Source organism: Vigna unguiculata, chromosome 3 (genome assembly GCF_004118075.2).
Source record: "Vigna unguiculata cultivar IT97K-499-35 chromosome 3, ASM411807v1, whole genome shotgun sequence".
Classification (NCBI taxonomy): Eukaryota; Viridiplantae; Streptophyta; class Magnoliopsida; order Fabales; family Fabaceae; genus Vigna; species Vigna unguiculata.
Window position 1 is genome coordinate 39,087,626 of NC_040281.1, and position 25,012 is coordinate 39,112,637.

At 30.8% G+C, this 25,012-nt stretch overlaps 2 protein-coding genes and 1 long non-coding RNA gene across 3 annotated transcripts; 2 read left to right on the top strand and 1 right to left on the bottom strand.

Moving 5' to 3' along the window:
- The first annotated feature begins 9,727 nt into the window (after nucleotides 1–9,727).
- LOC114179369 lies at nucleotides 9,728–11,002 on the top strand. Its single transcript, XM_028065694.1, has 4 exons — nucleotides 9,728–9,861; nucleotides 10,011–10,116; nucleotides 10,264–10,341; nucleotides 10,463–11,002. Exons 1-4 carry the CDS (start codon nucleotides 9,796–9,798, stop codon nucleotides 10,516–10,518), a joined length of 306 nt encoding a protein of 101 aa, XP_027921495.1. The 5' UTR covers nucleotides 9,728–9,795; the 3' UTR covers nucleotides 10,519–11,002.
- A 367-nt stretch (nucleotides 11,003–11,369) lies between these two features.
- LOC114178905 (axial regulator YABBY 4-like) lies at nucleotides 11,370–24,634 on the bottom strand. The gene is made up of 7 exons (XM_028065052.1): nucleotides 24,550–24,634; nucleotides 24,317–24,451; nucleotides 24,044–24,167; nucleotides 23,899–23,947; nucleotides 23,724–23,799; nucleotides 23,547–23,642; nucleotides 11,370–11,756 (listed from the first exon to the last, which is right to left on the bottom strand). The coding sequence occupies exons 1-7, from the start codon at nucleotides 24,628–24,630 to the stop codon at nucleotides 11,700–11,702; spliced, it is 618 nt and encodes a 205-aa protein (XP_027920853.1). The 5' UTR covers nucleotides 24,631–24,634; the 3' UTR covers nucleotides 11,370–11,699.
- LOC114178906 lies at nucleotides 16,756–21,283 on the top strand. The gene is made up of 2 exons (XR_003603398.1): nucleotides 16,756–17,178; nucleotides 21,041–21,283. It is a non-coding gene; the product is annotated as an uncharacterized LOC114178906 (long non-coding RNA).
- Nucleotides 24,635–25,012: the final 378 nt, after the last annotated feature.

The following is a 25,012-nucleotide window of genomic DNA, read 5'->3' on the forward strand; positions in this document are numbered from 1 at the left end:
TCTTTCATCAAAAGTTGTAAAGAAGGTGGCAATATTGAAGCTTTGTATAGGGAGGGATTGCAAGAAATAATTAGATATATGGGAAATGTAAAAAAAGGCATCAAAGACTTGAAGATGGCTGCTGAAATGGGTCACCTAGAAGGAAGATATGTGTACGGTTTGATCTTATTATGCTCCTATGAAGATGATTTGAGAAGAAAAGGAGTTGAATACATGCAATTTTTGAGAAATGCAAAGTGTGTTGTAAGTTGTAGAAATAAGGTAATAGCTTTATTGGGTAATATATGGAGAAGACCTTATGGAACGCTAGTGCGTAATCCAACTCCTTTATGTCGTGATAAGTTATGCAATGGATGGAGTATGAAGAAAAATCATTCTTGGAAAATGGTAAATAATGAAGATGATGATGTTACTATTAAGAATTCATGTGAATATTGTAGGTGGGATGTTGAACTTGATTTCCTTTATAATGTACTAGCGTAACACAGGCGCTATCGCGCCTGTATGTATGTATTTTTTAAAATGCGTGATATTATATTAGTAGGTGATAATATTATAATATTATTAAGTTAATATATATTTTAAAATTATATTTATTAAAAATAAAGTAAAATATATCAAAACAGATAAAAGAATAACCATTGATAAATAAAGAAGAAGAGAAGAAACAGAGACATCTGATTTTATAAAAAGTTTGTAAAAGTAACGGTCAATTTTTTAAAATTTAATAAATTGTTATATTTAAAGGGTAAAATCGGTATTTTGAAAAGTGGACACAAAAAGGGGAATCTCCTTTATATATTGTTATAGATTATTTCATCCTGTTTAGTTTAAATTATATTCAAATCATACAAATTATCAATTTTCTTAGGGTATGTATTTGTTATAGTTTGTTTTACATTGTATAAACGGGCCTTTGGAATATATACCTTAAATGAACATTTGAAAATCTAATTGTTAACTTTCTTGAACAAAAAAATTATTTAAATGAAAAAAATCAAGTTGATGTTGTTAAATCATTTTTTAATAAATTATTTGTCATAATCACAAACATATTTCTCAACCAATACAAACACACACATAAGAGAGAAGTGCAGATACATTATATTATATTTTTACTTTGATGGCGGGATACTATGTTTTCAAAGAAAAAGAAAATAAAAGAAAAAAATAATGAAAGAATGAAATTTGTTTCTTTTACTTTTAAACATAATCACTCTAATATATATATATATATATATATATATATATATATATATATATATATATATTGTAAAGCTCACTTCTATCTGTAAAAATTGTTTGGTCTGACTTTATTAGAGGGTCCAAGGTCAGTCCACTTGTTTTCTAGGACCCCTTTCAGCTGCTCATATACCCCTATTTTGCCTCCTCACCTAACAACAACTTACTCACCTTTTCTCCTTTTCTGAAACAAAAGCTCTGTTAGGGCTTGAGCTACGACCTCCTTCGATCTTACTTAACACTCTTCCTCCGTGTAATTGTAAGTTGAACAAAACCTTTGTCCCTTCTTTCGTTTTGTTTTTGTTTTGAAGTTTTTGCTTGATTTTGTTTGTGGTCATGGCCTCATTGTTCCTTTCTTGCTCTTGGTTGTCAGCTCCTTAAGTAGTAGTCTTGTTGTGGTGCTCTTTTGTTGGAGCTTGTTTGGTTGAGTTAATCTATGTCTAAGGTAAGGGAAGATAGAGTCTAAAGCTTTTAAGAGTATTGCATGTCTGTTGGTTACTGAATCATTTTTCTTAAATGCTTGTTGGTCGTTTGTGTTGATTGAAAATATGTTGGGTGATGTTGTGTTTGGGTTTCTGGATTTGCATGTGTGAGAGTAGGTGGGGATTTGTTGTTCTCGCTTAGGCGAATGATTTCTCGCCCAAACGAGATGCTCTCACCTAAGCAAGAATAGCATAAACTCGTCCTTGCTCTTTGTTTCAAGTTGTTGCCTGAGCGAGGGCCTTTCGCTTGAGTGAGAGTAATCTCTCGCAAAATGGGTTAGCTTAAGCAAGGACTCGTGGGTGATTCCAATGCTCACTGTTTGCAATCTCGCCCAGACAAGGATTTTTAGCTTGAGCGAGAGACTCTTGTCGCTTGAGCGAGAGCTTTGTAGCTTGAGCGAGATTGACAGCAAAATTATTGTAACTACTTGATTGCTTCCTTGGTTGAGTGATTTACCCTTAATAGCACCATGAATGATACCATGTATGTTTTATGTGATGTAATGAGACTGAAATTGATGTGTTTGGTATGAAATGAAACATGACTTGGTTAGCTAGTTGTGCATTGTCAAGAGATTATAATGTTATGAGATAACATGTGAATTTGGTGTGAGAACATGTATATGGTATGAGCTAGACGTAATTATATGAGTCTCTTGGGAAGATCTTATGGTGGTGGTGTAGTGTATGTGATTTGATAAGGCTTCAAGCAAGGTTGTATCCTGACAGTCTAAAGAATCAGTCAGACTCACATAGAGCATACTGATTCAAGTGGTAAGAGTAGCAGGAAGTCCTAGTCTTTGGCAGAATAATGGCCTTAGATGATCATGGACTAGCTTTGAGCGTGGTAGAGTGAAACCCATTGGCAATGGCTATGTCGAGCAGTAGAGGTCACCACAAGTGCAGACATTCAGTGAATCTGATCTCTTTACGTGTATTTGGATAATTGAGTTAGAGAGTCATGTATTGTTTGCTATCACATGCCTTGTTTACTGATTCATCTGTTTACAATTTGCTTACTCATTCCTATGTTAAAAAGGATTTTTCTCTAGCTTACTGTGTTAGCTAATGTTCCTTTGAGCACCTTTTCGTTGAACTGTTTTATTTTGTAATTTCTTGCTCTGCGACTAATCTTTTTGAAAAATTGTTTCATGTCTAATTTAAGTTTATGGCATTCATTTTGTGCCTTAGTTTTCCTTTCCAGTATACTTTGGTATAATTGTAATGGCTAATCCTTTATATTTTTGTTGTGTGCTCTATTTTATATTATAATATGTGATATTTTTATCTATTAAATGAGATGTCACACACATAATTAATATATATATATATATATATATATATTTCTTGTATATTTTCAAAGAAACTGATATTGTTTTATAATCTATCTATTTACAATAATTATTATGATAATTGATGATCAATATTTTATAATCCTTGTAAGAGAGAGTTTTAAAAAAGTGTATATATAGGCGGAAACACATTTGAAGTATAAGATAAACTCTAGATAATGGACAAACAAAGTGTTATGACTTTTTCTCATAAATTGCTAAATCATCTAATAATACAAAATAATACAACAAATTTATATTGGTTCATTCATAGTTCTTGAGATAAGGATAGTTCTTTCATAAGTTAAAATTTAAGAAGTTTCACTAATTACAACTTGATTACAAATAAGCATACAAGTCACTCTTAATTATCACAAGTGCATAAATAACTCATGGTAATCTTTTTCTAATATGCTCTTAAGATTAAAAACTCAATATTCTAATTGCAGCTTCTAGTTACAAAACAAAGAGTGTTCGGTCAAAGAAAAATAACTCTCCAAGAGAGAATAAGAAAATGGTCTCACACTCCCATAGAAAATTGATTAAAATGATTGTTGTTTTGTAGTTTTCGAGAGAAGATAATCTATTTATGTTTGTTAGTGTAATTCTTTGAATCTCAGTATAAATATCTCTTTATTTACTCTTTTTGAGAGGTTAGTCGATGTAAAAATGAAAATATTACAAGTATTTTTAGGAAATTTATTTTATTTTATTTTTTAATTATGTTGCTCGCACTTCTGATTGATTTTATGACCGATATCACCTTTATATATAACTTTTTGTGAATGATAATAAAATCAATATATATATATATATATATATATATATATATATATATATTAGGTATTTTTTAATTTTTTAAATATATATTGAAAATTAATAGAAATTAAATTAGGTATATTTTAATTTATTATATGTTAATAAATAATAAAACATAAAATCAAATGTAACGAAGAATAAAAATATTTATTAAAATATCTTTTATTTTCTTTTTATTGTGTTTTTGAGTTTTTCACAATTTATACATTTTTTTTTGTTTTAGAAAAAAAAAGTTAAATATCAACTCATTATTTTCGGTTTCATTTCTCAATTGTTCCATTCATTAAAAAAAGGTATCTCTCTCGTCCACTTGATATGAGAATATTTGTTTAATAGTTAACATTATTTTTTATCTCATGAACCTTATATTCATTTTGTATGGATATGGAAGTAAAAATATTGTAGTATGGGTTTATTCATAAACATATTTTCATTGGGACTTGATTATTATAGATTTTTCTTTTAATAATTCTTAATTTTTTATTTTTGATTAAATTATGATAAATTATTTTTCCATCTTAAACTTAAAAAAAGTATCTTGATAAAGAATAAAAAAATATATTCATTTTTTTTTAAAAGTGATAAAAAGGAACAATGAAAATAAGACAAAATCAACTTTATGTCCTTGGAAGCATGATACAAATGATCATATTGTTCAATTAGATGAACACTTTCTTAAGAAAGTTCAACGAATTACATGTTAGGAGTTTCATATTAAATTTTAGTTCTGATACAACTATTGATAAGTTAAAAGATCTAAAGGAAGGAAGGAGAATTGTTTTTATATGTGTGATTCTTTTTGTAGTTACAGTTCTATTAAATTATATATTCATTTTTATTGTGTTAGTGACAATAATTAAATATATAAATTTTGAATATATTATTTTGACTCTCTCAAGATTATTGGTCAAGATCCGTCACTGATTATGGTGTTATTTATTTTAAAGGATTGAGAGGTGAGAGTGAATGGATTTGAAGAGAAAATTTCAAAAATATTTGATGAATGTAATAAATGACAGAAAGTTATAATAGATAAAAATAGAAAATTACACAATTGTCTTTATGATTAAAAGTAATATAAAATAAAGATTTGATGAGTTAAAATTAATTCTAAAAATACTTTAATATATTAATTTAAAATTAAATGTTGAAATTAAATTAAAATAAAATTTTAACGATTAGTTTTGTAACTAAAAAATTATTAAAAAAAAAAGACAAATATATGCTTTGCTTAGCTGCACACAGGCACGAATCTATACTTAGAAATCCAAGCAGCGTAAAAAGGAAGAGAATGCAGTTTGTAATTACGAAAAAGTTGTAGCACATTTAAGTAAAAACATCTAATATGAACAATGATTTTTCACAAATCTCCTCTCCACACGGGAGATTCCGTGTCTCGCAAATCCTTGCTTTCAAATACTCCTAATTGAATGAAACGAGCACGCATGACCCTTGTCATTACATTCGCATGAATAGGAAATATGTTGAAGCGAACACTGAATTTTTTTGTTTGATAAATTTATTGTTCATGTAAAATGGGAAGAGAAGATTAACGGGTGATATTTTAACTTTTTGGAGGTAATAGAAAATGATGTCAAGGATTAAAGAAATTAATTCCAAATGCAATCTATTTATACATAGTGAGATTAGAGGAGGACAAATTCTAATTTATGAAATTATTTCTCATATTTCAATTTTTCTGCATGTAATTTATTTATTTCTCCTTTTTATAAAAATACCATAACAAAAATTAATAACACAAATAAAAAATTATTATGGCTATAATAAAAATTTATTATTTCTAAAATTACTATTAAAAATAAAACAAAATCTTCATATAAATAAATTATTTATCACCTTATATATTAAATTTATTTTCATACCAAATATATTGTATTATTCATTTCTTTATAAATAGTTTTTCTTATAATTTCAATAATTCAATAAAATTTGTAAAAATAATTCTAAATCATTTATATATCGTTTTATACTATTTTTAATAATAGAGACATTTTGGTAATCTAACTTTTTTATCTATTAAATTTTTTTTATATGTCACATCAGTCAATTCAGTCACAAACTTCACTTTCTAATTCACTTCAAAATCATTTCCAAATCCCTTCAAAGAAACAACACCAATTTCATTCTCTAATCCTTTCAATCTCTTCCTCTCCCTCAAATTATTCATTCCAAAAGAGCACAATCAAGAGAAACCTTTATGTTGTGTTTGGATCTACATGAGTACTATTCATGCAGATGAAAAGTGAGTTGTGGATATGTTTGGTTCCACTGATTTGCACTGATTTGAGAAGACGGAATTGTACATGAATTGCAGATTTTACCACTTTCTAAGATGAAGATAAATATGAGGAAAGACAACTCATCACGTTTAAATTACTTCATTGTCCTTGTGTTTAACAATTTAATTTCCTTATATTTATTATTTTCTTTTATATTTATAAATAAATACACACACACACACACACACACACACATATATATATATATATATATATATATATATATATATATATATATATATATATATATATATATATATATATATATATATACACACACACAATGGCGGAACTAGGTGATCATTTTTTTTTGAATTTTTTTATATATATTTATATATTTTTTAAAATTATATTATATATTATTTATATTAAGATTATATTATGAAAAATTATAATAAAAGATAAAATAAAAATTTTAATAGAGACATTAATTTATAAAAGAGATTAAGGTTTTTTTTTCTGACTATAAGATCTTTTCAGCATGTAAATTATCATGAAAGTGTGTGAAGAGAGATAAATACAAAGAGATAGATTGGAAAATAGAGGTTGGAAACACATAGATTGAGATTGATGTATACATTCTTGCATGATCTCTCACAAATCAAGTCAAGGTTAGTATCTTATTATGATTTATGTATGTTAGTTTATGATTCTTTTTAGGATGTTTCTTCTAAATTAAGTTTATCCCAAATTAATATAAACCCTAATTATGATTTTAGGGACTCTTTTATGAAATTGGTATGAATCCTAATTATAATTTTTCCTAAATTATTATAACCCTTAATTATGAAATTTAGGGATTTTGTATTTTTCGCTACCTATGATAATTTTTTTTTTTAAGTTTTGAATTTATACAGTATTGCTTATTTAATTAAAGTAGTATGAGTTTTGTTATGTTTTGCATTGTGATAATTGTGATTTGTGAATATAAATTTTATTTTTTCTAAATAGGTGAGAGGTGATAAATTTATATTAGAAAGATTATGATAAAAAGTAAAAAAATTGATTTGTTTCTTTCAAAGAGGAAGGTTTGTGATAAAGATGAAAAAGAAATGCATTTAGTTAACTAAACTTGAGAAATTTATTAAGAACCAAGAATTTAAGACAATATAAAACAAATATCTAAAGTTTTCAGAGTTACATATAATGAATTTAAAAATTCATTAGAACGTGATATAGGAAAAACGACATCAAATTTGACAATACCACCAAATCAAATTGATGAGATACGAATGACTTATCTAAAATGGTATTCATGAATTGGTATCATGATATAATAACATGATATAATAGCGAATGGTAGTAATATTTTTTTGAATTCTACTATTATGTGTGTTTATTTTAAGGAGAGGAAATAAAGAAAAAAATGAATAGTTTTTCTTCTAAAGAAAAATTATATATAACAAATCTAATTTGGCCCCCTACATTTTTAGTTCAAGTTCTGTCACTATATATATATATATATATATATATATATATATATATATATATATATATATTAATAAATACTATAGTTATAATTATTATAATAATTAGTATTATGTAATAGAATATGTATAATAATTATATATTAATGACTTTTTTTTAAATATTAATAATAATAATTATTATAATAATATAATAATTATTATAATAATAAAAATAATTAGTATTATATAGTAATAATATTATTATCATTCAAATAAATATCTTTTTTAAATGAATTAATTATATAAAATAAAATAAATTTAAATGGAGATATAAATTGAATAGTTTATATTATAAATTATTTCAAGTTATCATTGAGAATAATAATTTATTTTAATTTATTAATGATAATATCAATAAATTATATTTTTCTAATTTTAAATAATATTTAACATTTTATTTTAATATATTTCTTCTATTTATTTACATTGAATGGTAAAATGGTAATCATACAATTTATATTAAAAAAATATAATTTATTAATCAAATCATACACAAATTTTCATAAAATTTCCATTTATATCCACTGAAATCACATTATCTTTCCCTTAATCCAAACAAACCCATTTTTACTTGCAAATCAACTCAAATCAACACAAATTCACTCTCTCAAATCTATAACTCAATCCAAACACAATATTAGGAAACATGGATAGATCTTCATGTAATTTTTTTTCTATAATATAAGGCAAATTATTTATAGAAATTATTATCTACTTTGAATTATGAAATTTGTTATATATTTTTCATAGCATTAGTTTTTATGTACACCCAATTGAAAATAGGAATTACTAATTAATTAAAAGAATCTTAAAAAGTACTCCAACTTAACTTTGTTCCCAATTAATTAGTACACCTAATTAATTATGTGAATTTATTATTTCCAAACTAAAATATAATCTTCAATTAATTACCAGAATTTTCATTCAATACTCGTGTATTGAAGATACTTTAATCATAGTACCGAAATTTTATTCTGTTTTTTGAAAATCCAATATTAGGAATTATGATTTAACTCTTGGAAGATAATTTTACCAAAAATAATTTTTGGAGAGAATTTTTTTGTTATGATTTTCACAAAATTATTTTCATGGAGATAAAATTGAAACTTTTCCAATCCAAATTAAATAGAAGCTATTCACACAAATGATTGAATTCCATCCACTTGAATTCGCATTAAAGAGTACCTACCATTCGTAGTTTGTGTGCAATTTTGGTTATAGGATATGGTTTTGAGGCACCTATAAAATGTATATTCTAGCGACCAAATTCAAACACGCACTTCCATTGCATTTCACATCTTTTACCTCTTTTATATATATTTTCAATACATGATTTTCCCTTAATTGTAGTAGCATGAGAGGTCAGGTAATCATATTCCTCAAACTTTTTTCTTTTGTTTTGTTGTTTTCCACTCTGACGTTGATTTGAATCTAGCGTTTCCACTTTTTTCTTTTGTTTTTTTCCCTTTTGTCGTGATTTGCATCTCTATTGTTTCATTCACGCCGAAGCAAGTGGCATCTATGCATGAGAAGAGGACCACATATTTCAAGATCGTAGGACCTTCAAATGTTGCCGCAACAAATGAGGCATTTACTTTCACTCTTAATCTGTTTTTCTTTTTCTGTCACCAGTTTTTTCAGCTTATTACTGCATAATATATGTTAGTCTCACTTCTAATTCTGGTTCAATGAGTTCTTATATATAACAGGGTGAGCATAGAACATGAGATTCTTCTTTAAATAGAAAATGGAGACATCATTATATACAATATACATGTTTGGTCACTACTTCAATAATCGAATTTTGAGGTTGGGAGTTTAAGTGGTGATTGGCATGTACACATTTTTGTCGTAAATAGCACACATTTCACTATTCACTCTTTTAAGAAAAAAAGAAGAAAAGAGAGAAAAAGAGTGGAAGACGGGGGAACACCACTCCTCTTATCCCTTTAAAGATGAGGTAGGATTTCTCGAGCTATTTTGGCCCTTCACTCAAGATATGTGTGGATAAGACAATGTTACACTAATTTGAATGTTCTCCACTATATAAAACCACCCCTCAAAATATCTTAACTCTTGTGTACTTTTGCCCTTTGTTTTCTTTCTTCTATTCCTTTCTTTATTCTCTTTGTTTTTTCCACAACTAGCTACAATGCATCACAGTCACCGATACCCGCTTCCTTGTTTGTATTGCCACCCACATAGCTATATTAGGATGGTAATATATTCATACCTGCTTCCCTTTTGCGATATAATATTATATATAGAACTGACAAAGTTTACTTTAAAGACTATTATTGCCTTGATTGCTTATTTATATTATTATAAGCTACATGTAATAACCTTCGTGCATGAAAAATAATGCAGGTTCAGAATCTCATCGAGAGGTGCATGCTGTTTCACATGAGTCAAGAACAGTGCATAAGGGCTCTGGCAGAACATGCAGGGATTAAACCACTTGTTACTGTTACAGGTCATTCATTATCTTCACTTGAGTTTGTTTGAGGATCGGTGGCTCTCAATACAGAAGAAAGTAGCACTTGTGTATTGAAGTCTGTGTTACACTTGGTGTTTCTTCTACAACTTGATCATGTGGATTAAACTGTGTTATTTTGTGCAGTGTGGAAAGAGTTGCAAAAGGAGAACAGGGAATTCTTTAGAGCATATTTGCAGGTTGTCACTCCCAGACCATTCATAAGTAAGATCCTTTGAACTAAGATGTGTTTGATCTTTTGAACTGAGACGTGTAAGAACATATGATTAGGCTGCAATAGTTATCACCAGTATAATGATATCAGTTCTGGTTTTTTTCCTTTCAGATAGATATTTTCAAAGGGCATCAAGATTGGCTAGAAGAAAACACTGGAAACGATAAAGTGAATTGAGGCTCATGAGTAATCCTACAAGGGAAAAGTGTGCTGGATTTCTCTGTTACCATTTAGTGAAAGATGGATCATGGAAATATTAGCAATGACTAATCATTGCAATAAAGTTACTACTTAGCCTAATTTTGTGGGCTTCCTTCTCTAATGGTTTGTGGGTGCAGACTCTCCTTCCTGCCACATATAGCGTGTAGTTCTTTAATACAAGATGCTTTTCTGGGAAGCATTAAAGAATAAAAATTGTACCATAGTCGCATTAGCTTTAAATTTTGGTGTGTAAGAATGCAATATGTGATTAAAGTCTTTTAGATTTATTTTTGTGTAATTTTCCAATTTCAGGTTAGATTTCTTTGTTTTATTGTTTCTTTTTTTGGTGTCTGTGTTATCCTTATTTCTAGCATTTTGATTACCAGAAAGCTGTTATTGCTACTTGTATAAATTTGACAGTTAATTCAGATGTACCAAACTTAAGGATAAGACCTTTATAGCTGACTTGGTAAAAGTTGGAAGTAATATTTTTCGTGCTTTTCTGCCAGTTTTGCACTCAAACAAACCAGCTGATTGTGTTACTGCAGATTTGGTAACACTGTTGACATCACAGTGATTTTCTAAAGCAACAAATACTTGTTTTTATGGTAATCTCACCTTAATTTTATTCTCAGACAGATTCAAACCACCAATCCAAATACTATTAGAATGGAGAAATTTTCAATTGACCAATAAATAAACATTGTATGATCCTGAAAAATAATGAAGCCGATATGTTGGATCACAAAAGGGTGTCAGTCAAAACTATCAATCAGTACTCCAAGACACTTTGTAAAGGTTAAAGTCTCAAAGATAATGAATGTTTTATATTCACACTCTTTTGGGAACTATACTCCATCATTTACACCCATGTAAATGAGTTAAATGTAAAGTCACAATAAGATACGCAATGGGAAAGAAAGAGAGATAGGCAAAGGTGTAAAGTGAGTTTGAAATTTAGAGTGAAAAGAAAAATAATTGAAGTTTCAGGTTTCAAATTGTTAGCTATGTAGATTACTCAACTCGTTTTCATTGGCAAGAGCTGTCTTTTTTGAGAAGGCAAACGATGCAGTGGAAACTTCAGAGTTAAGACAGAAAACAGATTGTTGTGATGTGTGCTGAGCCTTCACTTGAAAGGTGTCCTTGATCAGACAGAATTCCTTGGAACCTTTCTTCCACGGAAACCTTGGCCTTCTTTGTGTACCTTAAAGTTTCATAAATGAAGTTAAGTCATATACACTCTGCCAAAGTACTGTATTATAAACAGGGTAGGCTTACATTACCTTAGAAATTCACTACATTTCATATACAACACAGTGTGGGGACAGTGTCTAGTCACAGTACGAAAATGGCAGTTTTTTTATTTACAATATTGCTATTCTTTTTTAGCTAGCAAAAGTTATTATTTCTTGGTTGAAGATTTTCTTTCAGTACTAAGATAAGCATTGTAAATCAATTGCGTGCATAAATCTTTTTAATAATAATATTGGTAAAAACATGTTTTTGTTGCCTGTACTTTCACTTAAATTGGTCTTAAATATTAAATATTGAGTAAGAAAGTAATACTTAAAGAACTCAACTAAAATAAAAAGATGAAGAGAGAGAAGAAAATGCAATAGACTATAATATAGACTATAATGTAATTTTATTAAAAGAAAGAAAATTATTATATATTTCTCTCTAACTCCAAAAAGAAAACATTAACCTTTTCTCTTGAAATTAGAAAAAACAATTATAAGAAAACATTTAATGGGAAAACTTATTTTGGTAAAATTAGTCTATCTTGATACCATGTTTTATTTTTGTCATTATGCTGTTTATTTTTTCGATACACCATGATAGGATCGAACTTATAAAGTTGTTGATGTTAATTACTTTGTCATAACATCTGGTAGGTTTTTATTAGTGTGAATCTTTTGCATATCCACACTTCACTCGTCTACTACTTTTCAAATAAAGTAGTAATGTATACATGTGTTTTATTCTAGAATACAAGTATTCCGGAATACAAGCTAGGATTTCTTGTAATGTGCAAGACACTCCAACTATCACAATATACACCAAGTTTTTGTTGCTAGTGCTTGAGTTCCTCCTTTAACATTTGAATCCATATAACTTTCTTGCATTCTTGAGTAGTTGCCATGTACCAAACTTCTGTAATAGACAAAGCTACCACATCCTATAAAGTGGATAGTCAACTTATTGTCCCTTCTATAAGTGTAAACACATAGCCAATAGTAGATCTCCTTTTATCAAGGTCACTTGCAAAATCTAAATCAACATAGCATTTGACAACTAATTTTGACCATTCGAAACATAATGCAACACTTGAGGTTCCTTTGACGTATATAAGGACTCTCTTAATAGCACTCCAATGCTCTCTAGTAAGATTTGCAATGAACTTACCAACCACTCTCACTATAGCACTCCAACATCGTTCCACTTGATCATTGTTATCTTGTTCGATCTTATATGCCCATTTGCAACTAATAACTTTTCAACCTTTTGGAAGCTTAATAAGCTTCCCTGTCTTGTTTCCATAAAGAGACTCTATGAAGAGCCTAAATTTTTTTCTTGCATCATTGTCAATAGTAAATAAGCACATGAACCACTTACACCTCTTTAAAAGTTAAAGACTCTCATTCATTTAGAAGACAATACAAATCATAGCTTGTTATAACATATTGTGAGTGCTAAGATAGTTTAACCTTTCCTCTGGTTGATCATCAAAATCCTCCATTACTAACCTCATCTGAGTCTTTTTCTTCATGCTCTTGTTCCGATAAGAAGAATCATCCAAAGGCTTATTCCTTGTATATGCTATGGTGGGGTCCTTTTTAAAGATGTAATTTATTTGCTTATTTTGCAATTTATTTTATCAAAAACTACATCTTTAACAACCACCTTAAGGGTAGTGGATCCTATAGGTGATACTCCTTTGTATTGTCATCATAGTCCAAAAATATACGTTTTCTAGATTTTGGGTCCAACTTTGCTCTTTCTTGCGAGTTATACATCACATACACAAGAAAACCTAATACATGTAAGGAGGAACAATTAGTTGGTTTGCCATTTGAGCTTTCCATCAGTGATTTCAAAATTATGGATAGTTATCAATTTATTACGTAATAAATAGTTTTAACTACCTATAAAGAATTAGCCACTAATGTTGTTGTCAATATAATTCTTATTCTAGCATTAAAAGTTTTGTTCATATGCTCTACCACACCGTTTCTTTGAGGTGTATATGAAATAAAAAATGGTCTTGTAATACCTTTTTGTTTCTAGAATGCTAAAAAATCTCCATCTACGTATTTTCCTCCATTATTTTTCCTCAAGCACTTAATTATTTTCTCAATTTCAAGCTTTACTCATGCTTTGAATTCCTTAAATATTATAGACACATCGAACTTCCTCTTGATAGGGTACATCCAAAATCTCATAGAGTAATAATCAATAAATGATACAAAATATTTTTCTCCTTCAAGGGATTTTGCACCAATGATTTCCAAATATCAATGAATTAAGTATGATATGTATTTGCTTTTGGTATCCATGCTAGCAAGCTTTAATCTACGTTGCTTGCTTATCACACAATGCTCGCAAGAGGGTAAAACAACCTTTTTTTGCCTAGTTAAGACATTATGTTCTACAAGTATTTTCATACCTCGCTCTAACATATGACAAAGTCTATAATGTCACATCATCACCACTTCCTTTTGACTTGTTGATATAATTGGTTGTATTTGCTTCTTAAAATGGTTCTCTCAAAAGCACATGCAAATTTGTTATGATCTTCTCTTCTTTCAACACTATCAATTAAGATCTCACCTTTAGTATGGATCTTACGCTTGAGGTTATCTAATTGCCAATAAATAATATATTCTTCTTAAAGTTCATCACATGGCATACCCCTTAAACTGTGTGTACAATATCATCTTACCATTTTTATTTTGACAGCATTGACTTAGTGGGTTCTAAGGCATGATCATCTTCCATGGACACCGATCCACCTGAGATTGGTTTATAAGTGTAAAACCAATATCAATGTGAAGTCATATGCCAAGTTGCACCTAAATCCATATCCATCTATCATGTAATTGTTTTCCACTATTAGAACTAATTACTACATCACTCACTAAAATATCTCCATCTTCTGAGGTACTTACAACACAACCTTGTGAACTTGATGCTTCAGAGTTCTTTTCTCCATTCTTCATATGGCAACAATCTTCCTCTACAAGTTCTCTTTTGCCATAATTCTAGCATTTGGTATACTTCTTACTTAGAGACTTTGATTTATCATAAGTAAGACTCCCACTAATCACATTTTGTTGATCTACCTTGAATCATCGTCAAAGCCTTTGCTTGCTTTGAACTCTCTTTCCCTTCTTCCTTACTTTTTCACTTGGATTCTTTTTCAAGAATAGTTCTGGCAACATCTTCAAAGTGTAGTGAGTTAATCATATGACTATGGTAAATTTTGAAGTAGAAGTTATGCATGTTCATTTAAATAACGTATTCAAATTGTTGATGTGATAGAGTTTCATGAGAGTATATAGCATAAAGTTTTTTCTTCTAGAATATTCTTATGTGAAGTAACTTAACCTCATAGAAATTGATGAGAGTGTCCATAATCTCCTTTGTATTAGTCTTCTTCACAATACTAGATAAAATTGTAACCCATAAGAGATCACTATGTCACTGACCTCATTCTTCCTCTCCCATTTCCCCTCCAATCACGAAGAATACGAGATGTGGCGAATCTTTCAGAGGTGGGGGAAGGTTCAAGAGGTATTCATATCAAAGAGACTAAATCAGAAAGGCCAGAGATTTGGGTTTGTAAGATTTTTCGGAATTTCTAATCCGGAGGCTCTTGAAAAGCAGCTGGATAACATTTGGATTGGCAATATGAAGATTCATGTAAACATGCAAAAGTATCGAAGAAACACAAATCTATCAAAACCAGTAGGAAACACAACCAGAGAAGCTGACCAACCTAAAAGAAGGGAGCAACTGAGATATAAGAAAATGTGAGTAAAGAAAATTGATAAAACATATGCTCAAGTGGTAAAAGGGAGAGCAGTTAGCGAGCATTGTAAGCAAATATGGAAGGGTATGGAAATCCAAGTGAAGGAAGAGGCAAAGGAATGGCTTCAACGAAGTTATGTTGGGAGGCTCAACAAATTTTGTAACATAGAGGATATAAAAGAAAGCTTCATTCTTAATGATTTGAATTTCATTAGGTTGAGGTATTTGGGTGACAATGTTATGCTCTTAACTGCCAAAGGGGAACAAAGTATTGAAAAGGCTATTATTGATAATCAGGAGCGACTCTCAAATACATTCGAATCACTTTTAGCCTGGACCAATCAAACCAGTATTGGGTATAGAAGAGCATGGGTTAGATGCAGGGGAATCCCAATATATCTTTGGGGTTGGGAATGCTTTGAAAAAGTTTCCGCTGCCATTGACACATTGATATCAATCGATAAAGCAACTGAGGAATGGGACGAAATAGAGTATGCCAGACTAAACGTACGCCTGCCAATTGAAACAATAGCAACAAAGGGATTTCAGATGAAAATCAATGGTAAAATCTATCAGATTTCATTTGAAGAAGAATCAACTTTATTCACGATCCCGAAGTGCAGTTGTGAGTCCTGGGAGAAGCTGGAAGAGGATCACTCCTACTCACAATCATGCATAGGAGATGACCCACAACAATCTTCTGATTCAGAGTGTGGGAGCATTAATGAGTATATCCGTTCACAATCAAATATGGTTGGCCGAGCGATTTTCTCTTCAGAGGTGGTGCCGGTGGGGGAGGATTTGCCGGAGGGGCTGGATTGTACACATCATCAATCGTCGGATTGGCTTGGAGCAGCTACACATCACAAAATCGGTAAGCAATCATGAGAGAAATTGGAGATCAATGACGTTCACCATGATGTTACACGAGAACGGGAAGCCTGTCAGTACGACATCAATGAAGGCAGAAAAGGGGTTCAGATTAATAAAACTATGGTTTTGGAAGTGTCAGGGAAGGTACAGTGTTCAACGTTGGAACCAAATGGTCAAGGGGTAACGGCTATATCACACGTCAGTGATTCACTTGAGACATGTCAATCAATCACTAACAGTGTGGACCAACACTTGGGCTCATTCCCCATCACAGAACATTTGGGCCTAGCCCAATTTTACAATTTGGATTATAATCCATACCCCCCGATTGTGACCAATTCCTTAGCTCTGAATGGTATAACCCATTCTGATGTTCACCAACAGGGGCTAGGGATTCAGCATGCAATGGAAGTAGCTTTTGTGGCCTTGCATAGTGACAACACAAATTGCAACCTTCATAATGGTTTGGAAGAATATCTCGAAAGCAACACACACCATGCCGAAAAAGGAACCATTCAAAACAAAAATATGGCAAAGGAAAAACAACAACTTCTTGAACGACCAAATATGACTCTGGTTAAATCAACGTGAATCAACCCCAACATTATGCTGAGACGTTTTAATCTGTTAATTGGGGAATCCAGCCTCAATAGGAAGAAGAAACAAAGCGAATACCCTTTAACCAATTTATCCATGAATTCTAATAAAAGGCTACAGTTCAGGTTAGTATCTCATTCTTCTAGCAGTTCTGTATCTGATTCTGATATTATTAACTGCAATAGACTGTTTTGGCTTAGAAATAACTCTACTGAGGCTATTAATATGTGGAATATATGTAAAAGCGTAGGATTCTCTTATTCTGGTGAAGAACAAGATATAATACAACGTATAAATGATTTGGAAGAAAGGGATAATAATAGGAGAGGAAACAAAGAAGGGAATAACAATAATGATAAATGAGGATCTTATCTTTTAATAGTAGAGGATTGGGAGGCCCGGAGAAAGGAAGATATCTAAGGGATATAATCGCAAAGGAATCGATAGATATGGCATGTATTCAAGAGACAAAAATGGTAAACATAACTAATGAGAAATGTATATCTATATGGGGCGATAATAATATAGAATGGGTGCATTACGGGGCAGAGAATGGAGCGGGAGGTATTCTTAGTGTTTGGAGTAAAAGTAAATTCTCAATGTTGAAATCAAAAACAGGTAGAGGCTTTATTTTATTGGATGGGATATGGGGGGACAAGAAACAACAAGTAACAATGGTGAATTTATATTCTTCATGTGCGCATAATGATAAGAAGGAAATGTGGGAAGAATTAACTAAGTGTAGGAGGGACTGTGTTAATAAGGTCTGGTGCATGGTTGGAGATTTTAATGCTATCAGGAACAAAGAGGAAAGGAGAGGTGTGTCTCTAAGAGGATGTCAAACAAATGATATAAGAGAATTTAATGCTTTCATACAGAATGTAGACCTCTTAAACATACCTATGGTAGGTAGAAAGTTCACTTGGTATAAAGCTAATGGGACTGCTAAAAGTAGATTGGACAGAATTCTTGTTTCACAAGAGTGGCTAGATTTATGACCAGAAAGCAAATTATACATCCTAGATAGAACTGTTTCTGATCATTGTGCTATGATTGTTAAACATTCTTCTTTAGATTGGGGACCCAAACCATTTAGGTATATGGATGTGTGGCACACAGAAAATAGTTTTAAGGAATTTGTGAAGAATTGTTGGGAAAAGTATAATGTGCACGGAAACGAAATTTGGATTATGAAAGAAAAGTTAAAAGCTTTAAAACATGATCTAAAGGTCTGGAACATGGATGTTTTTGGTCAACTGTATAGATGCAAAGAAGGGTTAGTTTCTAAAATATCTGATTTGGACAAAAAGGATGAAGTGTATAGGTTGAATGATGAAGGTAGGATAGAGAGAAAACAAATTTTTGCAGATTTGAAAAAGGTTAACTTTAGGATATAGGCATTAGAAAGTCAAAAGTCCAGATGTAGATGGTTGAAGGCTGGTGATCTGAACTTTAAATTTTTTCACAGGACAATCAGATGGAGAAGAATGAAAAATACATTTAATGGTGTTAAAGTTGGAAACGAATGGTGTGAAGAACCAAGTAAGGTCAAAGAGGTGGTTAAGGATTTTTTCGAAAACAGATTTACTGGAGGCACAAATGTGAATCTTAGATTGGATAATGTTGTCTTTCCAACTATTAATAGGGAGGATAATGATTTACTTATCAATCATTTTTCTGATGAGGAGATTAAGGCTGCAGTATGGGACTGTGAAAATAGTAAAAGTCCGGGCCCAAATGGTTTCAATTTTAATTTCTTTAAACAATTCTGGGATATTATCAAAACAGATTTAATAAAGGTTGTTAAATGCTTTCATAGTTGTGGGAGGTGGCCTAAAGGTTGTAATGCTTCTTTTATTAGCCTAATTCCTAAGGTTGACAATCCACAAGGTTTAGAAGAATATAGGCCAATATCTCTAGTGGAGAGTTTGTACAAGATAATATCCAAAATCTTATCAAAAAGAATGCAGAAAGTTCTTCATAAAATTATAGATAAAAAGCAATCTGCATTTATCAAGGATAGGAGTATTTTGGATAGTGTGGTAGTGATTAATGAAGTCATTGAGGAAGTAAGGAGGAAAAAAGGAAAATGTATTATCATAAAGGCAGATTTTGAGAAAGCTTATGATTCAGTTAATTGGGAATTTTTGCTGTATATGTTGGAAAGGATGGGATTTTGTCCTAAATGGGTTAAATGGATTAGGAGTTGTTTAGAATCGTTTGACATTTCTATCCTCATAAATGGTAGTCCAACAGGGCAATTTACACCAACCAAGGGGCTAAGGCAAGGTGATCCCTTAGTCCCGTTTTTGTTTCTTATTGTAGCACAAGGGTTAGCAGGAGTGGTTACACAGGCTGAGTCTATGGGGCTGATCAAAGGCATTAGGGTGGGTCATAAACAAATTCCGATTAGTATGTTGCAATTTGTAGATGATACTATTTTTGTATGCAATGAGGAAATTCAAAACATAATGGTCATAAAGAGCATTCTTAGATGTTTTGAAATTGCATCTGGTTTAAAAGTTAATTTTCATAAAAGCAAGATAGGAAGCATAGGAATCCACCTTAGGAAGGTTGAAAGGTTCTCAGCCATTCTGAATTGCAGCATCATGAAGGTACCTTTCAAATACTTGGGTATTCCGGTGGGGGCAAATCATAGAAGAATAGAATTTTGGCAAGATATGATCCAAAAAATACAGAAAAGTCTTGCACTGTGGAAAGGAAAGTATCTATCTTTTGCAGGTAGGGTAACCTTAATAAAATCTGTCTTATCCACAATCCCACTATATTATTTATCATTGTTTAAATTGCCTATATGTGTGGAGAAAATGATAAGGAAAATTCAAAGTGACTTTTTATGGGGTTGGGGTCATGATGGAAGAAAAATTGCATGGATAAAATGGGATCATATTGTAAAACTAAGGAAGATGGTGGTTTAGGCGTTAAGGACTTGAATCTTTTTAACATGGCCCTTTTAGGCAAGTGGAAGTGGAGACTTGGAAAGGAGGATCCTAGATTATGGAAAGAGATTCTTGATTCAAAGTATGGATCATGGAGAGCTTTAGATGAGGCAAAAGGCTCAAAACTTGAGTCTTGGTGGTGGAGGGATATCAAGAAACTTTGTGGGAAAGGACAAAAAATAACTGGTTTAATAAGAACTTAAGATGGAACAAGGGCAAAGGAAATAAAATAAAGTTTTGGGATGATATCTGGCTTGGCGAAATGTCATTAAAGGAAAGATTCCCGAGGTTGTATACAAATGCAATTCTTAAGGAATGAACTTTAGGGGAATATGGTTTTTGGAACGGTGATCAGTGGCAATGATGTCTACCTTGGAGAAGAAGTTGGTTTGAGTGGGAAAAAACAATGGTAAATGTTCTGATGAACGAGATAGAGGGTATATCTTTAAGTAGAGAAATGGAGGATGAGTGGCAATGGAGGGATGATAAAACACAAGTTTATACTGTCAACTCTGCTTATACAAAGCTTAAAAACGATAACTTTGTTCAAGATGGCTTTAGCTATAGTGAATTTTGGAAAATCAAAGCACTTCCTTCTGCTCAATTTTTTGCATGGCAAGTTATTATAAATGAAGTAGCCACACGAGACAATTTGGAAAGGAGGGGAATAGATGTTGGTAGCATAGAAATGGTGTTATATTTAAAAATACATTAATAGACATGGAGGAAGTTTTTATGTTGGCTCAAACTAAAGCATGGACTTGGATCACCAATAAGTATCCATCAGCAACATTCTCTTATTCTGACTGGTGTTTGAGTCCAATTACATGTCTCCTCGCGATCTAAAAGTTTCATTTTTTTTTTGTGGTTTATCATCTTTTGGCTCATCATGATATACCTTCTGTGATTGTTGCATGTAGTTTCCATTCACTGTTATTTGTAGTCTTGGTTTGGTTTACATCAAAAGTCTTGTGAAATTAGCTCTTTGCATTGTCTCTGTGTGTATTTGTGGCTTCATATTTTGCAGGATAATTGATGTTATTGGGGGAGGACGTTTAAACTTTCTATTCAAGGCAAAGTCATGAAGGATATGCTTTTTACTTGTAATCTTTGTGTCTTTTCTTTTGTGATGATTGTGAGATACTATGCTATGTGAAGAATGATGAAGGAAAGTCATAGTTTTTTATTTTTTTTATTTTTTTATTTTTATTGTTTATGGGTTGAGGTAACCCAATTACCTCCTATTAATATATGTGTTCTTGCTGATAAAAAAAAAAATTAGATAAAATTGTATATGCAATGTTTAAGTGAAAATTTGCTATAACATTATCATTAATTTTTTTTTTACCTTTGATCTATGATATTCAAAAAATTTTCTTTAATTGCATACGCACAATTGTCCTTTCTCAAATTTGTCTTTATGTTTAGTTTCCATAACAAATAAATTATCCCCGGTTAAACTTTTCTATCTCATATTTTACTATCATGGCTTTAAAACTAACTTATGTCCTTCTCATTATGAATTATATTGTCTACTGGAACAATGACAATACATAATGAACCGATTCATCATTAAATTTCCAACAAAGATAAATGAGTCACTAATTAGATACCAAAATCTTTATTTAGACAAAACCTTCCTAGAAATATGCATGGTTACACTGTCACACTAGGAATGTCAAAAAAATCTGTACCCGCGGGTATCTGCAGACAAAACCCGCAACGAGTAAGAAATGGATATTGTAAATGGATATCCACGGGTAACGGGTACAAGTATTTTTTATATCTATACCGCATGTTAATAGGACATATACGGGTATCATAATATCCGTACCTGTGGATACCCGTATCCGCTATACTCTAATTTAAATTAAAAAAAGGTAAAAAAATGATTAAAATATTAACATTATTGATTTTAAATGAGTTATTTTTTATCAATTTCTTCAAAAATAAAATCATTTCTTTATAAACTGTCATTCAATACTATTTAAATGAGTTATTTGTACTTTGTTTGAGATTTATGAAAGTTATGTATTATATTTTATTTGAATTTATCATTAAAATATGTTGTTAAATATTTATTTTTACTTTTTTTGTAAATACCTGCGGGTACCCGTGGATATTCGTGGATATTAAAAAATTATACGGGTACCCGCATGATGGATACCTGACAGATATAAGTACATGTATGAGGCGAATATTTATCCAGCATGTAAGGTATAGAAGAACTACTATCCGTATTCTATCCGCCACATTGACATCCATATGTAACACTCTGTATCTAGTAAAAAAATCATTATATTTTTTTATTGTAAAAATCAAATTGTAAAAATAAAAAAATCACATAATATATTCATATTTTTCTACAACACTTTTTTTTTTCTGTAATGTAATAACCATGTAGAATGCTTTTGTAATAAATAAACGGTTCCATGTGACGTTGATACATGAGTTTGAGGAGGATAAGTCTTTTCTACTGAAATAATTAAGAAGTCTTGTTGAGTAATTGTACTATTTCACTGTTGGATAAATTGACACTACGATACCACCTAAACAAATCAGTTCCTACTCAAACACACTCAGCATGCATTTGGACCGAATGAAAAAAAGAAGTCATTTGAATAAGAAAAAAATAAAGAAAATTAGAAAAATGCATTTTTATTTACATATTATATTTTACTTAATAATTATAGACATATATACACCTTTATTTTACCTACATTTATTAAATACTTACATTCTTTTATCTCTCTTTTCCTATCGCATATATATCTTATAAATTTATAACTTCTCTTCCTTTTATATATATATATATATATATATATATATAGAGGATGTCAAAAAAATTCGTACCCGCAGGTATTCACGAATAAAATTCGCAACAGGTAGGAAATGGATATTGTAAATTGATACCCACGGATAACGGGTACGGGTATTTGTAATACCTGCATGTTAACGGAGCGGATATGGATATTATAGTATTCGTACCCGTGGATACCGTATCCGCTGTACTCTAATTTAAATTAAAAAAACATGATTAAAATATTAACATATTGATTTTGAATGAGTTATTTCTTTATCAATTAGTTTAAAAAAAATTATTTGTAAATTGTCATTCAACACTATTTAAACGAGTTATTTGGACTTTATTTAAAATTTATGAATGTTATGTCTTGTATTTTATTTGAATTTACGATTAAAATATGTTGATAAATATTTATTTTTATTATTTTTTTATTCTTTTTGTAAATACCTGCAAGTATCCATAGATATTAAAAAATTATGTGGGTACCTACATAACGAATACTCAACGGATATGGGTACGGATACGGAATGAATGTTTATCCAGCAAGTATGATACGAGGAAATTACTACCTGTAACCTATCCACCCTGTTAACATCCCTATATATATATATATATATATATATATATATATATATATATATATGATTTTCATGAATATTTTTCCTTTTTATTATCACTAAACTGCATGTTAACAAACAAAACAAAAAAATCACTTAGTTTTTATTACCTGGGAAGCATCGGGAGACTCTACATGGCAATCCAGATCCACAATTTTACAGCTGGTTGCTTCTCCTTTGCAGTGAGAAGGGGGGAAATTGGCCCACTAAAAATCACCAAAAACAAACATAAAAAAAAAGAAGTACCTTTCTTCACCACAAGTTACTATGCACTTCAAAAGCCTTACATTTTTTGCAGCAGTGCTGAAAGCTTCTCTGTGGGCCATTTTAGGGTTTTCAGCTTTTAGCCTTTTAATCTCTTCTCTGCATTTAACTAATATTAGCGTTAGAATTATCCAAAGTTTTAAATTTATGGTTTCTTTTGTAGTCTATGCACACAACTTTGTGCTGTTAAAACATTACTTGATGAAGCGGTTATAAGCAGATGGTGTCCTCTGTCTCTTCTCTGGGGCTGAAAACATTCAACCATGAAAAATCAATAAATTTAAGAGGGAACACAACAAAACTTGCTTCAAGTTTAGTGATATTATAAAACTTTTTACTCTACGTTTATTCACAACACTGGAAATTTGAGTCATGTTCTCTTCCTCACAATCAGAACTGGTTACTATGGATGCACTATAGCTCTTCAAAGTCTTGTCTGCACCATCTTCTGAACTAACTTCGTTTGGCTGCAGAATGAGGATATTCACATGTCATGGCATTATTTGACAACGTTTTTTGAAGTTAAAAAAGTAAATATGTGGGTCAATGGAGTCACCAAAAGTGGTAGTAGTAGAAATAAAGAATTGAGAGAGAGTTGAAAGGGAACGAAGATGACCTCAAGATGAGAAAGAGAAGCAAGAAGGTGAAAAGGGAGAAATGAAGCTTTGTTCATATTAACAGAGAGAAGGCTTGTGCAGTGGCCGCATCTGACTGTCACCACCATTGATAAACTGCTGCATGGGACGCTTACCTGCACCTCACAACATTGAATTGGAAACAGAAATATGATAAAGAAGAATTAAAAGCAACACATGAATCATGCAGCAAGTTCTTTAGAGAACTCGTTACCATTAATATTGTGGTACAGAATCCACATTCTACATAACATATCTGTTCTGGAAGATCCAAAAGATGGTTCAGTGTTGACATGGCTTTCAAGTTTATGACAGAGAGAGAGAGAGAGAGATTGAAGATGTAGCTCATTGTACACAAGAATTTATAGCTGAAAGTGATAATTTCTCTCTCCCTTTAATGATTGGAGGTAGGGGTGCTTAACGGTGATTTTTATTGCCGGAATGCACTCCAACATTGATGCTAAGAACCACGTTTACGTTTTTCAACCCTTTCGTGATATTTAGATCCCTTAAGATGGTTAATGAATTTACCTTTTGCCAATTTTAATTTAAAGCTGATATTTAAATTTGAAAATTATATATTTATTGAAAGGTGGATTGAATAATCAATTCAAAACAAGGTTAACCAACTCTAAAACCCATTAAAGAACGATGATAATTTGTACCTCGTCTTTTAG

Bases quoted from the DNA above. Each gene is read 5' to 3' on its own strand.
- LOC114179369 (XM_028065694.1), top strand. From the start codon at position 9,796: ATGCATCACAGTCACCGATACCCGCTTCCTTGTTTGTATTGCCACCCA. The intron at 10,117-10,263 runs GTCATTCATTAT...TATTTTGTGCAG, and splicing joins ACCACTTGTTACTGTTACAG to TGTGGAAAGAGTTGCAAAAG. The intron at 10,342-10,462 runs GTAAGATCCTTT...TTTTCCTTTCAG, and splicing joins CACTCCCAGACCATTCATAA to ATAGATATTTTCAAAGGGCA.
- LOC114178905 (XM_028065052.1), bottom strand. From the start codon at position 24,630: ATGTCAACACTGAACCATCTTTTGGATCTTCCAGAACAGATATGTTAT. The intron at 24,452-24,549 runs GTAACGAGTTCT...TGTGAGGTGCAG, and splicing joins TCTGTACCACAATATTAATG to GTAAGCGTCCCATGCAGCAG. The intron at 11,757-23,546 runs GTAATAAAAACT...TGAAACTTTAAG, and splicing joins AGTCTCCCGATGCTTCCCAG to GTACACAAAGAAGGCCAAGG.